This window comes from Amblyomma americanum, chromosome 5 (assembly GCF_052857255.1).
Source record: "Amblyomma americanum isolate KBUSLIRL-KWMA chromosome 5, ASM5285725v1, whole genome shotgun sequence".
Taxonomy (NCBI): domain Eukaryota; kingdom Metazoa; phylum Arthropoda; class Arachnida; order Ixodida; family Ixodidae; genus Amblyomma; species Amblyomma americanum.
Window position 1 is genome coordinate 198,296,308 of NC_135501.1, and position 16,693 is coordinate 198,313,000.

Below are 16,693 nucleotides of genomic sequence, written 5' to 3' on the forward strand. Positions count from 1 at the left end.
TTATGGGTATTCTGTCTTTTTTTTTCTTTAAAAGTGTGCGTCGTCAAGGCGTGTTTTCTGGCATGCAACAAGGGTCGTCGAGAGCATCCGTACATTTCGTTGATTTGCAACATCACTTTAGGAGCTCTGCACTTTTTTTTTCTGAAAAAGAGGTGAGGGGGGGGGGAATTGTATTAAAATGTAATTAGTAACATGACACCTGCCGTTACCGAAAAATGGTAACTTAAGTACGTTACCCGTAACAGTTCAGAACTGGTAACGAGCACGTTACTAAGATGCCGGAAAAAAGTAACGGCGTTACCGCCAACACTTACTATACTGTAACGCTTTCTCTCTTCTTTCACTCCCATATCTCTCCCTGCCCTCACGGCGCGGCTACAAAAAAAAAAATTCCTTCCTTCGCTATAGTATCATCTGAACAGTACACGTTAAAAGATCCCCAGCTGGCCGAAATCAATCCGGACCCCTCCACTGCGGCACTTTTCACTCCCACATTCCTTCACGGTGCGGTTGAGCTGCCAACCCAAGAAGTGAGACAGTTACTGCGTCATTTTGTTTCCTCGAAAACCACTAACAACATTAATGACGTAATTTATTATGACGCGGACGAACAAAAACCCGCCGCCAAAAGTTTCTGGAGCCCGGCTCTGGCGAAAAAAAACAAACGCTGGTTTAAGCGAAAGCTCAGTTAAGCATGGTTAGCCTGGAGCCTGCGGCGAAGAGTTTACGTGGTACCGCAGCGGCGACTTTTACGTGGTTGACGCCCCCAAAGAGAGCTCCCTTTCCTCGTAGTCAATTGTTTTCAAATAACGGCACGAGGTCTGCCGCTATTCAGGTGGCTGCTCTCTCAGAACACGGTGCTCTTTTCAGAAAGGCAAGAGTGAAAAATCAAGGATGCCGTGCCGTCGACCCATGTCGGAATAATTGCAGCGCGGTCACACATCAGACGAATTTTTTTCATGAAATGTACTGCCTACAGGCAGCTCTTTTCCTCCTCAGCGACCAAATGGAGCGCTTTCCTTTACCGCGCAAGACGAAAATGCTTTGGCAGAGCACCTATAGTTCGGTGCCAAAACTATTAGGCATGTGCTGTGCTCTCTTAGAGAACACCGCGATAGAAATTACTCCGGAGCAGCCCCTCGAAGCCCACATGCCATGTCATGCCGCCCCCAACATTAGGATAAGTCCCGTAGAATGGTCAGCGATAGCTTGAGACTTCAGTGCAGTTCCTGAACAAAAGTGCGTACACGTGCGAAAACTATTACGTCACTACGTTTTGTCATGGTATGCATTTGTCAAGTCATAGAGGTAACTATAACAAGGGTAGGGCGTAAATTAGCCTATCAGATATCAAGAGAATGAAATTGACAATGCGGACAAGTAACCAATCAGTGTAGAGGGAAAACGCTCCAGATTAGTAACGCAGAGGAGAAAAAAGTTGCTAGCGGCCAGAAAGAATAGGTTCTAAGGTTTTTGCCTCGCCGCTATGCGAGCCGGGCTTCACAGTGGAGCCCAAATTAAAGCACACCAAGGCGAAACAGACGAAATGGAGGAGACATTGTTCTCTAATAAACGTCGGGAGCTGCACGTGTGCTGTGCTAGGCAGTAATGGTGGACTCCACGCGCAGCTGAACAGTCACGTGTCATGACGTCGGAACAAGGCCTGGTTTTGTCAAATTGCACTGCCACATGACTTTCAGCTTTGTACGGGAGTAGAGCTTTCGCTCTAAAAGCAATTTCCAGTCCACGGCCGGTTAAGACAAGCCAGCCGCGTTCACGCTTGCAAGCCAAAAAAGAACGACACGGGCAGGGCACAGAAGAAATACTTTATTGAGTAAACTCAAGAACGGCATATTAACGTTCTACTGTCGATGGTTGCCTACTTACCTCGGTTTCCAACATACGACATGGATATGAGCAGCCCAACACGGCAGTGACGAAAATGATGCGAGACTGCCAGATTCCTTAAGAGCAGACAAGTTGCTGAGCTTGATATACCTGCGTGAACAATGAAAAGCCATGCTGACCCTTCGTTTTTCTTCAGCAAATCTGCAGTATGAACCATTGCGTATCAGACTCATTAAATCAGTCATTTTTGCTTCCACGAGATTCAAGCAATATGGTACGTCATCACGTGATTCGAGATTGCCTGCGATCGAGTGCAACACCAGCGAGGTGGTAACGAACTGCTCTTACCTGTGAACGGGGAATACACCGCACGGCGCCAGACCTAAAAAAAAAAAGGCAACAAACATAATTTAGAGGCTTCTAAGTGTCGCTGCAAGGCGCGGCACATTCGTGCGAAAACGTCAGCCTCATTAAATCAGTTATTTACTCTCACTGATTGTTCAAGGTTGTAACGGTCATCACAAAAGCTCCAAGGGCGAAAAAAAAAAGGGGGGGGGGGGGGGGGGGCTTTCCAGAAACACGCACCCTTCGGGCACACCGGCCAACTTCGTCGCTGCCGAGTACGGCCACCTGTAACACACACGCGAGCATATGGTGAGCCACGCCAATTCGAAATTACGGTATTTAGAAATTTTAAGAAAAAAAAGAACGTCGCTAAGGGAGGAAAAAATGCGTCTTGCAAATGCGTCCACATTCCGGAACAAGTAGCTAAAAGCACAACACGCCTAGGCTTAACTGGCCCAACCAACCCATGAACATGCTGGGAAAAGCAGGCGAACCAGACGGCTACAATAACAGCGCGATAGGCCAACTAGCTCAAAGGTGGTTACTCACCCACTTGCACAATTGTTCCAGCTCCCAATTTGCGCAAAAAAGGTTCCAACGACACCCGCATACCGCACCCGCTGTATGCCACGGACAGACTGAACAGCAGCACAGCAGGCATGGATGCACGTGAGCCAATAAGTGCACTTATGGATAGAAGCAACGAAAGAAGTTCCTTGTGGTGAGCAGCGCCATCTTTATTCACTTTAAGAATATTAAATTGTAAGCTGGCACTGAATCGTAACCAAGCTCAAGTGTAAAAAACGAAAGGCGCCCTTGTGCTGTGCGATGTCAGTGCATGTTAAAGTGGTGGTTGATGCTATGGTTTATTCAGGGGATGGGGTACTGGTCCCGACGTATGTTGGCCCTTAGGGCATCACTCTTCGGGACCAGGGGAAGGGGTAAAGGGATGTAGCCCTCCACTACGGCACCTCTTTCTTCCTTCTTTATCCCTTCCCTTACGGCACGGTTCAGTTGTCCAACGATATATGAGACAGACATTGCGCCATTTCCTTTCCCAAAAAACGAATTATGTAAAAATACACTGAATAATTTTTTTTTACTTCGAACCAGTTCATTGTAATGTTGCTTCCTTTCGATTGTTGGGTTCACCGCAACATTAACGGGGCACTCTATAAAAACCAGTTGCGAAATTTTGTTTCGAAAATCATTTTTACGGACGTTGCTTTGCGCAAAAAAAAAAAAAGAGGGAGAAAAAGTGGACAGATGTTAGGAGCGTTCTTTTTGAAATGTAGTAGTGGCAAGCGCCACTAAGCTAAGCGTTGGTTAAAATTTGCAGATAGTGTCTGAAAAATTCGTCCATTCTAAAAAAATAAATTCTGTTCACTTTTGCGTTATCCAAATTTAGATCGTGACCTTGTGCCTTTACGTCCTGCTTTCGAGCCACCAATCTTCGAATAGTTTTTTACCGTCTGCCAGATTTATTCACATTACATTCGTTCTCTCTAAACGCTAGGGCCTCTACCAATGGCAGAGAAAAAGTAATTTTGGGCATCAAGAATAAAGTTTAAGGAAACAACGGCGCCACGGTAGACACATTAGCCACGGTCCGCGTACTCGTTCCTCCGATATCAAACTCATATTTGCTTTTTTTTTACTATCCTATTATATCTGTTTTGTTCCCTAGCGCCATCACACATCTCGGCCGTAGTGGCCATAGCTTGTGCACAGTGTATTCCCGAGAATAGACTAAGCATTCGGGCGTTTCGGCATCTTAACACGCCCCCCAGGCGTTCTTAAACCTACCAACCTTTCAATAACGTCCCAGATTGGAGGTCGCCTGCTTAGTCAAAAAAACCTCATCAAAATATGGACCCTAACTGCGCGAAGGCTTACTGCAGCCAATGCATGATTTTATTAGACAGCTCGCGGCTATTTTATGGCGAACAGTAAAAAAAAAACGGATTCGAGAGGTGTTGCTTTTGAGCACCCTTAGAGATCCGTACACCGATCCCCTCGTGTTGCCAAAAGAGAACTTGCACTGAAGGGCAACGTTCCATTGGCTCGTGTTTCGACCATGTTTGTTTTGGGAAACGCCTAAGAACACATTGCACGACAACTGCAATAACGTTTTGCAACTGGAATTATGTACCACAGAGTTCTACGGGCGATGAGGTGTAAGAGTTTACAGGGTCAACAGCCTTCATGGGCTGAACAGCACAAAACAGACTCTGCTTACAGCTGTGGCACAGCACCTTCTCCGGAGTAAGAGTTGCACAATATTTTCACTAAATCAAAACGAATAGCACAGAAATCCTAGAGATCACAACCTCTGGCAAATCAAGAGGAAGACACCCCAATACTTACAAATCTTCCAGCCGTAGGTTTCAAGCTTGCCGAGCAAGGATAAGCCTACCGTCACTTATTCCGTGACTAGAACTTCACTCTTCACAGCATTATATGCGAAAGCTCACACTTAGTGATCCAGATCATGTGAAATAACTGAAAATTTAACACAAAAGACAGGTACTGGAAGGACCCTTTATTTGTTTTTAGATAAATTATACACTAGAAACTTCCCTAGCACTTACTCGTGTAATTATGAAAGCTCCAGATATTTACACTGAACTAGTTAACCAATTTCCTTGAACATAAAAAAAAAAAAGCTGCTTGCACTGGTCACTCTGCCACAGCAGCCGCACCAAACAAACACAGACAGGGCGGCAACACATCTATTTACACCCCAACGTCACTTTTTTTTTTCTCTCTGCCGCCTGAGCCTCATAACCGTTTCTCGCAAGAAACCGGGCAAACAAACAACAAGTCCAGTCCGTGCAGCAGCCTAAGAGGAAAATAAGGTGCGCCGTCTCTTGTTAAAACAAAGGAGGGGGGGGGGGGGGGGGGGGGGGGGCAAAAAAAAGTGAAATATGTCAACTCTTCTCACTGCCAACACTGGTACTGCACATTTACTTAAAATGCAGTTTTCCCCCTCCCTTCAAAAAAAAAAAGAAAAAAGAAAATCTGCTTGCCCGCTATTTACACAAGGAGGAGTTGTCCAGGAAAGAATGCAGCTTATATGTACAAGGCAGCTAACAGCAACCAACACATTTAAGTGGCGCAGTTCAACCTTACATTACGACCAAAAGAAGAAAAAACACTGGTTGGGGGAAGACTGAACGAAGCAGGAACGTAAATGAACTGAACGGGACTCCTTGAGCTAAGTAACCACCTAACACAGTGACAGCTCCCTCTGGCCGGAAAAAAAAAAGGGGGCGTCAGCCAACCGAGATGGAAGCTTTGGGCGGCTTCCCTTGGTGCCAACGGTAATAAAGTACAAGCTCCTCCGAGCAACATAACCCTCTGCTCCACACCTCCTCGACAAAAGTTTCCTGCACCATATGGCTGGTAGAGAACTGAACAGCTCAATACTGCTAGCCACGCAGCACTGCTTTGCGGCCGCCAAGTCTCTTTCCTAATAAAATATTTGTGGTGATGACTTGTTCCCACCGTCTTGCCCTTCTCAAGAGAAGTGCTACGCTCAACGTTGATCCTGGCAGCACACAGGCCCTGATGAAGAGAAGGAAGGCTACATGAAAAAGCTACAGTGCTCGCGCACCGTTAGAGATGGGCAACGAAAACAAAGAAAAAAAAAACGTGGAGCCAAGTGCGTGCTTTGCCAGGAGCCAAAAGCAACAACAAAGCAAACAGTTTGTGGCATGCACGGTTCCTCCTTGGTGTCGACTTGAAACAAAAAAAGTGAGGCAATGAAGCGCGCCCGAATGCTCTCGGTCGCGACGCGTTTAGTGACATAAGTAACGTGCACCAGGCGCGACACGCGCCTAGCCATGGTTTACTGTTACCCATCCCCCTACTCTTCCCACCCCTGTGTATGCACCCTCCCTCCCTACCATCGACAACAGAAGCAGACCGAGGAACCGCTCTCACCCGCGCTTTCAAAACGTTGCAATTTTCAGGCTTCCTCTGAGGCTGCTCCGACTGCCAGACACTGGGGGTTAAAAGCAAGTGGCGTGTCCTTTGTGGAATCATGCTCCCATAACAGAGACCTCGTCTTTGATGACCCAAGCGCAGTTGAAAATTGCTGTCCAGTTCGGTGGTATCACGGCCGAGTGAAACAAAAATGCCTGAAGAAAAGCCAAAACGATGTGAAATGGCCACATAATGGGCTGCCCACAGCACCGTCAGAGTGTCCAGCCCACAACAAAGTGGTGCATATGTGTGTGTTGTGTATGTGTGTGTGTGCAGAGAACCTAGGCAGACCACTGCTGAGCTCCTGTGACCGTGTGGCCCGGTGGTCTCTGTACAGCCAGTGTCCCAAGTGCGCGCGCAGTGAATGAACGGTGAGGCTTCCAGCGGCAGGACTTCAGCGCAGAGAGGACAGCCAGAAACTGCTGCTAGGCAATCACAAACAACACCCAGTCATGCACACATCAATTGCTGCTTTCTTATGTACACATACGTCCCAGAGGAATTAAAAAAAAATAAAAGAGCCTATGCAAGAAGAAAAAAATCTCCCATCCACGCACACACATCAGTCATATGACATGCACACACTTATACACACATCCAGCCTCGAGTCTGTTAATGAAGGGAGATGGAGGGGGTGGGGAGTAGGATACAGTTCAGTACTTTTCGCCACCGCGACACTTGACAAGGGGGGAGGGTACGAGTGCAGGTGAGCCTTTGCTCGCCTCCGCCTTCTTCACGTTTGGGGGAGACATGGAAAGGGGATGCGTCTTCCCCACGGCACCCCGGCAAAGGGACGAACACTGCACCGCTTCGATTCATGCCTGGCCAAGGCAGCACAAGAGCTTGTGGCAAAGCTCAGGAGAAGGGGACATTGGAGTTGCCACAAGCCACGGCACATGTGCCATAACACTTGACAATTGTGGCACACACTAACCCGGTCTCGCCTCCCCACCCGAACATCAGGGAGAGAAAATAGAAGCTATATGCATATTCCATTCCTTGCAGGTGCAAAACAAAAATAGAAAAGAAAAGTCAAGCAGGAACAGAGCCAGGCCAAGCCCTGCTCAAAGTACACCTAGAAGACGTTGACGTCATCGTCGCAGCGGATGTCTTGCCGCAGTTTTGCCGAGCAGCTGAGGTGGGGGTGCGGGCAGTCCGAGTGCCGCCGCGGCAAGCGAACAGAGCCTTGCCCAAGAAGCCAAATCATCAGCAGCAGTACACTTCTACTACCACGGGGAGGGACAGAGTCAAAGTTTGAGCTCGTTGGCAACCTTGGAGGCGATGTTCTTGAAGCCGATGGAGGTGCCCGAGATACGCTTGAATCGCACCCCATTGAGCGACAGCCGTGGCAGCTTGCACACCTCAATCTCCCACTGGACTAGCGAGTCCGTGTTGGGGTCTCCATGCACGCACAGCAGCAGGAACTTCTCACGCTGCTCGTAGTCACAGTTGTTCTTGTCGAGGACTTTGCGGATCTCCTGCATTATCTCGGCGGGGTCCCGCGACGACGTCGTCTTCATGCTCCATGTGAAACGCAGCGACCGGGGCTTCACTTGCTCCTCGTTCATTGTCCTGCACAAAGGAGGGACAACGGGCCGGCGCTCAGCAATGCTGAGAAGCCGGACCTCACTGCGCCTTGAAGGCTTCCACATGACAAGCACAAGCACAGATTAACATGACAGAGAGACAGAGAAATAAATCTCGAGCTCTGCTTGCCCAGTCTCATTGCAATGGCAGTCAAACGCCGCCATCACACACCCACACCTCAAAGAAGTGCATTCCGTGGGGTAACCGGTAAATCTAATTTAAAGCTAGGTAGCCCTTCAACAATCAACATGTCTAGCAAATATCTACACTGCTCTCAAGAAATGCATGCTCCTATGCTGCTTGCGACTAAGAATGCACTAATGCTATGCTTTTGCAGACAATACTACCAACCCAAGGTACCCAGGCAAACAACTTTAAGGCATTGCTTTCCCAAAGTGTCCCAAGTAAGGCGTTAAGTCCAAATTTAATTACGTCAGTGAGATTAACCAATGACAGTTGCAAGGTATTCTGCAGGCTCAAGATGCTAGAAGGTCACATCAATGCATGAATAAAAAAAAACTTGCTTCTTAAATAGCTGTGGGTTCCCAAGCAATTAAGGCTGCACTAGAGAAATACCATAACACAATGTGGGAAACTACACTCAGTGTAAAAATATGTGCAATGCAGAGTGATATGTCCCTAGTGAGGTTCACACTAAATGCACAATGTTAAGCGCACCTTGCATGCGAACGCAAATCCTGCATGTTTGGAAAGATGCATTCTTGAATTCCTTTTTTTGCTGTGTTTTCAGCCACTAGGACTAAAGCAAATAAAGAATGCAATGGTAAAGATGCATTAATATTGCCAGGCGTGAATAAGACTAACCAAATGCTCGCCACACTAGCTATGCTGTACTTTTGTTCTGAGCTTTGCTAGGATAACTCTTGGTCGGAGTACTAGTAATGGTTAATATATTTTCACGTTATGTGCAATCAGCCGGGAGCTCAAGTGTGCACATAATGAGAAGTGCCAAAACAAACAATAAAACTTCTGCTATAGCCTGCAACTGCACTGGTGCTGTTCACACTGGTGCGAGGTGCGCACCACTATAGTCGGATACAACTAAAGAATGCAATAACTAAGACTGATGGGCGAGTTGGAACGATCATAATAAGGCTAAAACAACGCAATCTGCACAAGGACGTTTTATCTGTCTCATCTTCCTTCGTCCTTGTGTAGGTGCGCTGTTATAGCCTTAACAAGAACGTAGAGGCTTATGTCCCTCAGAAGAAGCCCTCTAGCCAATGGCGTCGACCAGTTCTCATGAGGTCACAGTTAATCCCCTAGAATCCAACCCCAGGTAACCAGGACGCCGTGACAATCAGTTGGTGCCACTGGCTTGAGGGCCTCCTTGGAGGAGCATTTGTCTCAGCATTCTTGGCCTGTAGCCTACCTTCGATAGCCTTCTTTGAGAGCAAGAAGAAATTTTTTATGGCACTTTTTCACAGCTTTCTAATGTTCAGGCTTTTGCTCCTGACTCGCGAGCAAAGCCACCGACCACAAGCACCCTGCAAGACGGGCAACTTTTGTCGGGTGCGCACAGCACTCAGAAGAGAAGTTGCTAGTTCAATTCTTACTGTCGATGACGCAGACACAGGTGCTCACAGAAGTGCACCAAAATGTAGGTTAACAAATTACCACCAAACTCTGATGGAGTCATGTTCCCGGAGCATATGCTGTGGAGTGCAAAAAGGCAAGCACATGCTGAAGTGAACGAAAAACACCTTCCACGCCATGCTGCTCCCCATGCTCAAGCCCCTCAAGCATGCACTCACAGCAAGCTTCGCCCACTTGAGAACGGCACTTCGCACAAGCCAAGAGAAACTCGGCAGACAGATGCAAGCAGGAGGAAGTACGGCTAGTTAGGCAAGGTAGTCTGGCAACATTAGACGACGGATGGAACGATGGGGGTGTGGGGTAGGGGCGTAGCTGCATCGTCCCAACATCCAGCTGTGCACACATTCAACACATTTCAAGCCATTAATGCTGCTGCTGAATTCCATTGCTGCCGCCAGAGATGCAATCTGCCACCAGCGCAAAAAAAAAAGCCTCAACCCACATAAAACAAAAGGGGGGAAAAGACAGCCCCTTAGAAACAACAAAACAAAAGACAGAACAAACAAAAAGGGGATGCTTTGTTAAATGCAGTTAACAAACAGGACGAAGAAAAGAAGGACTTCCCGAGGCAGCGCATGACTAGAAATGCAACAAAAACACAGGAGGTTAAAAAAAGAAAAGAAAAGGTATGATGGGCGTGAGGTGTATATACCTTGTCCTAAGCTCTCGTGGCAAAGGTGGTGGAGTAGCATTGTAGCTGGCAGCACTGAAGGGGACGGGACCAAAAGAGTGAAGGCATCAAAAATTCAGTACAGGATGTGAAAAAAGAAAAGAAACAACAAAAAAATGTTCACACAAGTGGCAGGGGTGAGTGAGGGGGAGGGACGAGGGCAACCTGAAATCGGCCAGGAGGAAAATACAGCAGTGAGTGTGAGAGAGCACAACAGCTTGTGAGCCAGGGAGTGAGTCCAGAAAAATACACACTGGCTGTGAAAAAATGTGCATTCTGCAGCCAAAAAAAGAAGGAAGTAAACCAAAACAATAAAGGATCTAACAGACTGATTAATTGAAAACCTGCAGCCAATGTACAGGAACGGAGACAAAGTACGAAATATGGTAATCACGGTTCAGGCTGGGAGATGCAAAAGGGGGCGAGAACAGCACACGGGCAATAAACAGTAACTGAAGCAGTACTGTGCTCTCAACATTCTGAAACATTAATTACAGACACGCACACACCTTAAGGACCAGTCGCATTAGTGAATCCTCATGACAGGCATCGTGAGGTTCTTCCAGAAGATTGGAGGTAAGGCAAAGCCTCGGCAAGCAGGGTTAAACTGTGCACTTTTTTTTTTGTTATGTACAGGACACTAATGTACAGCAAATGTGCTTTGTAATAAATACGACAAAAGTGTTGTCAAACATTGAAACATTAAAATGGACTCTCGAATGAGATTAAACTGCACAAACGCGTTTACTCTTCTATTCTCCCTGCCTGTAAATGAACCTCCACATATCTCTCACAAATCAGCCACACACACGCACTGCATCCATACCTGCTACTTTGCTGCACAAATTGCACAGCCACATTGTAAAAATAAGACTTGTAACTGGGCTGGACAAAGTGATGTCCCGTAGACAGTACACCAACTTGTCTGTGGCTAAACCTCTGGAACATGCAACACTGTTCCCATTACACAGTGACTGAACAGCAGTTTGCCAAATCCAGGAAATGTTTTGAAGCAAGGCCTGGTTTACTACCACGTGCACAGACACACATTTGTAAGACAATTACAGTCGAACCTCGTTATAACGAACACTGATATAGCGAATTATCGGTTATAGCGAACTAATTACGAATTTTGGTTGGTCATGCTTCATTTCAGTGACATTTATTCTTTTATAACGAAACCGAAAACGCGAGATCTGCCGCGATATCGGCTGTAACGAAGAAATATTTGGTTTACACGAGGCTCAGAACTTGAAAGTAGCATAAAAAAAAACAAAAACCAAAATGAAAATCGAAGGCCGATACACAGCTGAATTTTTTTTTTTATCGTTTGAAAAAGTTTTGCCGTCTGGCACAAAAATCGCGTTTGGATGGTCGCGCCACCTGTGAACAGAGCGCGAAAACTCTGAAAGCTCATGACATGACAGAGGGCCGAAAGGCGGCGCCACTTGTCCAGCGGTAAAGAAAGGCAAGCGCAGCAACATTGGCAACTTTGAGGCCGGCGTTCTGACATCAGCACAGCGGCCAGTCTTGTTGTTGCAGCGCTCGAAATGGCATCGAAGAGGAAAGCGATCTCGCTCCAGACAAAGCTGCAGATACTGAGAGCTGTGGACAGTGGCCGCAAGAAAAAGGATATTGCTTCGGAATTCGGCGTTCCTCCAAGTACGTTATCCACCATTTTGGCCACTAGAAAGAAGATTGAGGGCAACACCGAGGACGCCATAAAAGCCGACCGTAAACGAGTTAGGCCTTGCCATCACCCGGACGTGGAAGCGGCTTTGCTTTCTTGGTTTAAAGATGTGAGGGCGCGAAATTTGCCGGTGTCGGGAGCACTTCTTCAACGGAAGGCCCACAGCCTGGCCTGCGTACTGGGGCATGACGATTTCTGTGCAAGCAGCGGTTGGCTGCAACGTTTCAAAGATGGGCACGAGATCGCGTGCCACACTTTGTCTGGCGAAGGGTCCGCTGTCGACATGGAGACATGTCAAACGTGGCTGGAGAATTTTCGTCCTCTGCTCCAGGAGTACGACGAGTGCGACGTATACAACGTCGACGAAACCGGCGTGTTTTTCAAGTTGTTGCCAGAGCGGTCACTGGCGATGAAGAACGAGACCTGCCATGGGGGCAAGAAAAACAAAGACCGGGTGACTGTCGTCGTTGCCGTGAACATGGACGGCTCCGACAAAAGACGGCTCACCGTCATCGGCAAGTCGGCACATCCGAGGTGCCTGAAAGGCGTCCGGAATTTGCAGGTTCAATACACGTCGAACAAAAAAGCGTGGATGACGACCAAGCTTTTCGAGGACTGGCTGAGAGCGTTCGACCAGGACATGGAGAGGCAGCACAGGAAGGTCCTGTTGCTTTTGGACAACTGTTCGGCGCATAAAGTTTCGATCGTGCTGAAGGCAGTTCGCATGCAGTTTTTGCCACCGAACGCAACTTCTGCTTTGCAGCCTTTAGACAAAGGCATTATTCGTTCGCTTAAGTGCAATTACAGGAAGCGTTTGGTGACGCAACTGGTGTTTGACATCGATCGACATAGATCGACAACAATAAACATCAAGACGACACTCGAAATGTTGTACGGGTCGTGGAATGAGGTGAGGCAGTCGACAATAAGGAACTGTTTCGCGGATGCCGGTTTTGTTCTGCCTGCCGACGAAGAAGAAGTGCAGCCCGAAGACCAGGCAGAGCTGGACAGAACTTGGGATCGGCTGGCAGTCCCAGGCGTCGAATTCGACGATTTCGTTTCGGCCGATGAGAACTTGGCCGTGGCGCCCGAGCTGACGGATCAAGAAATTGTGGATCGCGTTTTGTTGCCCGAGGATGACAGCAGCAGCGACAGCGGTGAGAGTGAACGGGATGAACCAACGATGAGCAGTGCGGATGCCGCGGACATGGCCAGGAGGCTGAAAGGATATTTGGAAAAACTCCCGACGACGAAAACTGCTGACGTAGAAAAGGCCCTCTTGAGCATGGACAATGTAGAAAACTTCATTCTGCGCAGCGCTGTGAAAAGCCACCAGACGAAGATAACATCTTTCTTCAAATGAACGAATGCAAACCTGTTTGGCTGATCCCGGGCTGGCTTTGCATATGTCTCCTCGCCCAACGCCGCCTCTCCTCCTTCTCTTCTCACCCAACGCCCCCTCTCCTCCTCCTCCTCTTCTCTCAAAGCTGCTTTGGCAGCTTTTTTTTTTCAACGGTCCCTCTCGGGGCCACCAATCGCGCTTCGGCAGAGCACGCAGGCGCGATGGTTCCCGCTGTGTCTCACTCGAGTTCCTCTCTCTACACCAAGTCGCCTATGCGCAGACACATGGTGCAGTCGTTTCGCGCCACGCACTTTCACGTGCGCGGCGACGTAAGAACAGTCGTGTCAACCTTCCCATATTCCGGCCTATTTTGATTGAATGCCACAAGGAGACAGGTAAGGATTACCACGTTTGTAGTGGGTTCAAAGCCAAGTATATAATGCATTTTAGTGTCTAGAATATTTGCGCGAGCCAAATTACGAATTTGTCACAGCCGATATTTATGTCTACTGTTACAACGAATATCGGATATAACGAACTGATTTACGGTCCCGATGCTACTTCGTTATAACGAGGTTCGACTGTACTGCACCTGCTGAATTTTCTGCAGATTGTGCACCATATTTCAGGAGTAGGAGCACCAAATTTCAGGCGAGTGTTCTTTCTTTGAATTGATGCGCAGGACATTAGCAAACATGGACAGCCACGTAAGACTGCCCCGACAAACTGTAATTTTTATCGATTTTTTTTCCTCATGTTGTTCAGGTTTCGGTTTCAACATCCGAATGGTAGCCGCGACTTAGAAGACGAGTTGAAGTCACATGAGGCATAGAAAAAAAAAAAAAAACTGCACTATGGTCACTGCTTCCTTAGCTTTAATTCACCTCCATTCTTTCCCAAGCCTGCCCAGGAGCTGGAATGGCAAAAAAATAAACAAGCAGTGATTGCACATCACAGTTTTTGTATTCCTGTATGTGACCCAAACTCATCTTTTATGTCACTGCCACCAATTGGCTGTTGAAACCAAAACATGAGAAAAAGATTCAATTATAAATTATTCAGATGGTGCAGGCAAATTCCACATGACTCATGTACACTACTGCCTTGTGCACTATTCCAAAGAAAAAAAAAAGAATGCAACAAAAAATTCGGTGTCTAATATAACAGTGCACTTTCAAAAGCTTACACGAGGTGATATAAAAGAATTTTTCCGTGAAGACATCAGCTGTGCCATCAAACTACGTATACCAATTACACAAAATTGAGTAAAGCCCTGCACTGACACTGGGGAGGACGATCAGCTTAGTAAGGGCACTTGATGCAAATAAGACACTTCTTGTTTGTCATGTCACTCTGAACTGAACATTACACAAACAATAAATTGTGAGAAAAATAAAAACAAATAAACAGGAATAAGTGGCAGAAGTGAGTGAAAGCAATGCATAAGCTGAAGGGTTTGCAAAAGTGCATCAGTTGGAAGCACTGCTTCTCAATGGCGGTGGCCAACCGTTGTGCAAAAGTGACAGCACAGTAGAAACCTCGCCGTTGCTACATTTTTTTTCACGTGTGCTGTGAGCTAAAGTATCAGTAGCCCATCTTTAGTGATGATTACTGGAAGCCTCACCATTTTAAACCATGCAATAACACAGACTTGGATACCAAGAACGCTTATTATCTGATCGGACTGCAGAATAGGAGTTTAGCATAGCTGTGCAATCCGACCCCAAGGCTTTTGCAGGTAACAAAATAGTGCATGGAAGTGGAAACCCCGGAGGTACAGTCCCGGACATAATATTACGGAGCACGCCTCGGCGATCAAACCACTGCCATGCCTTACGTAGTGAAAGTTAGGAATAATTTAATTTATACTCATGTTAGCACACCCCGCTGGTGCAGTCGCGCATAAACCCAAGAATCCATCGTATCTTCTCTACAGAACGCGTCAGAAAATTTCAGACGATAAAGCATGCTGCGTAATATTTTGGCCGCGCCTGTACATTCAACATTGAAAACAAAAAAATTAGTGTGCAAGAGTCAACTCAAAATCGGTATCAAATCAAGATCCACCCTTTTGACTGTTTTATATATATGTAAACACATTTAACACGGAATAAAAAAAAACAACCATGTGCTGGGATAGCAAAACTCACTAGTAACAACATGCTCAACACTGCAGCTTAAAACAGAAGCATGAGCAGCCTAGCACTCCAGAAAACTGAGGGGCAGGTGTAGGGACCACTGACTGGTCCATGACCCTTCGCTGCATGCCAAACTATTGAATGCTGTTCACGCAAATACAAGACGCGCTACACAGCATTTAAAGACCTCTACACTGCTCACTGGCCCAACAACTATGTTTTCCAATAAAATTGGAGCTGCAGAATAAGTGTCTAGACTTTTCTGCACACACAGCATGCCTTCCGCAACCCTACTTGGAACGGATGCGGTGAAGTCCTCCACAACCACCTTTACAAACACGATGGCACCAGAAAATGGGAGTGCCCACTACAACAGAAGGGTACGGTGCGAGTCTCACTAGCCATGGCATGCATGTCATGTCTTTATCAAAGTTACTGTTGCTCAAGAGCACGGACCTTTGAGCGAGTTGGTGCACCGATTGGGTGTGTTGTCCAGTCCTCCTTTGTCCTAGTTTTTTTTGCGCTTGTACATGATTACCGTATATACTCGAAAGTAACGGGAGTTTTTTTTCCCGGATTTTTTCTCCTTAACGTCTACCCTAGTGTTATAATCGAATACCGCACTTCAATTGGCCTAAAGCAGTGCCGCCATTTCAAAGCAATCGGTTTGGTTTCAGTTCCCGTAGTTTTGCTATCTTATGCTGGCAACATGGGCACCACGGAAGCTAAATCCCCATCCACCCAAAGTCAAAGCGTTGTTCTCTCTTAATTTTTTGTTTGTTGCGACCTCGCGCTCAACACGTCATGTTCTTGTGGCGTCGCTCGCGGTGTATTGATTCAGTGCACACGATAGAAACGCATTGTGCTATTACAACGCTCGTTTTAAGAGAAAACTGATCCTTTTAGCTGAAGAGGTCGGGAATGCTGTGGCAGCTCGAGGACTTCACCTCAACCAGTCAACCATCCGTGGATGGCGGCTGCAGCAGGAGGGGCTTTTTAAATGTGAGCCCGACCACAAAGGATTTCGTAAGCCTTGTAACAGCCACCACGTCCAGCTGGAGAAAAAAGTGGTGGAGTTTATTATCGAGCAGCGCAACCGTCTCATGGGGGTCAGTGTCGAGCTGATCCGTTGGAAAGTTAGAGACGTTGCTCGGGAGATGGGAAGTTCAGAGCATCTCGTGGGTGGGCCCAAACGTTCATGAAGAGGAATGGATTCTCTCTGCGGCAAACAACATCGATGCGGCAGAAGGTACCGGGAGAAAAGGAGGACTCCGTTTCTGAGAACCCGGCCTCCGAAAGTGAGGAAGATGAATAAACATGTTGGCCACGATGTCTATTAAAGGTACTTTGTTTTGCGTCTCTAAGCTTCGCGTTACATTCGTGGTTTTACTTTTTCCCACTGGGCAGCATGTAAAGTCACCCCTCGTGTTACATTCAAGTAAATACGGTACTGTTGCTGCCTGCCCCAC

At 47.2% G+C, this 16,693-nt stretch overlaps 1 protein-coding gene and 1 long non-coding RNA gene across 51 annotated transcripts in view; both read right to left on the reverse strand.

Moving 5' to 3' along the window:
- Positions 1–1,807: 1,807 nt before the first annotated feature.
- LOC144135477 (uncharacterized) lies at positions 1,808–2,336 on the reverse strand. Its single transcript, XR_013315511.1, has 2 exons — positions 2,197–2,336; positions 1,808–1,998 (listed from the first exon to the last, which is right to left on the reverse strand). It is a non-coding gene; the product is annotated as an uncharacterized LOC144135477 (long non-coding RNA).
- A 2,378-nt stretch (positions 2,337–4,714) lies between these two features.
- Positions 4,715–16,693, reverse strand: part of LOC144133352 (MAP/microtubule affinity-regulating kinase 3) — a 134,581-nt gene continuing 122,602 nt past the window's right edge. For 22 of the 50 annotated variants that reach the window (XM_077666375.1, XM_077666379.1, XM_077666386.1 and 19 more), the window contains 2 exons: positions 10,037–10,090; positions 4,715–7,752 (listed from right to left, as the gene is read on the reverse strand). In XM_077666375.1, coding sequence (XP_077522501.1) covers positions 7,428–7,752; positions 10,037–10,090 — 379 coding nt within the window. In that variant the 3' untranslated portion in view covers positions 4,715–7,427. Of the gene's footprint in view, positions 7,792–10,036; positions 10,091–16,693 lie in introns of all 50 variants that reach the window. The other 28 variants (XM_077666370.1, XM_077666380.1, XM_077666390.1 and 25 more) reach the window with 2 other exon arrangements.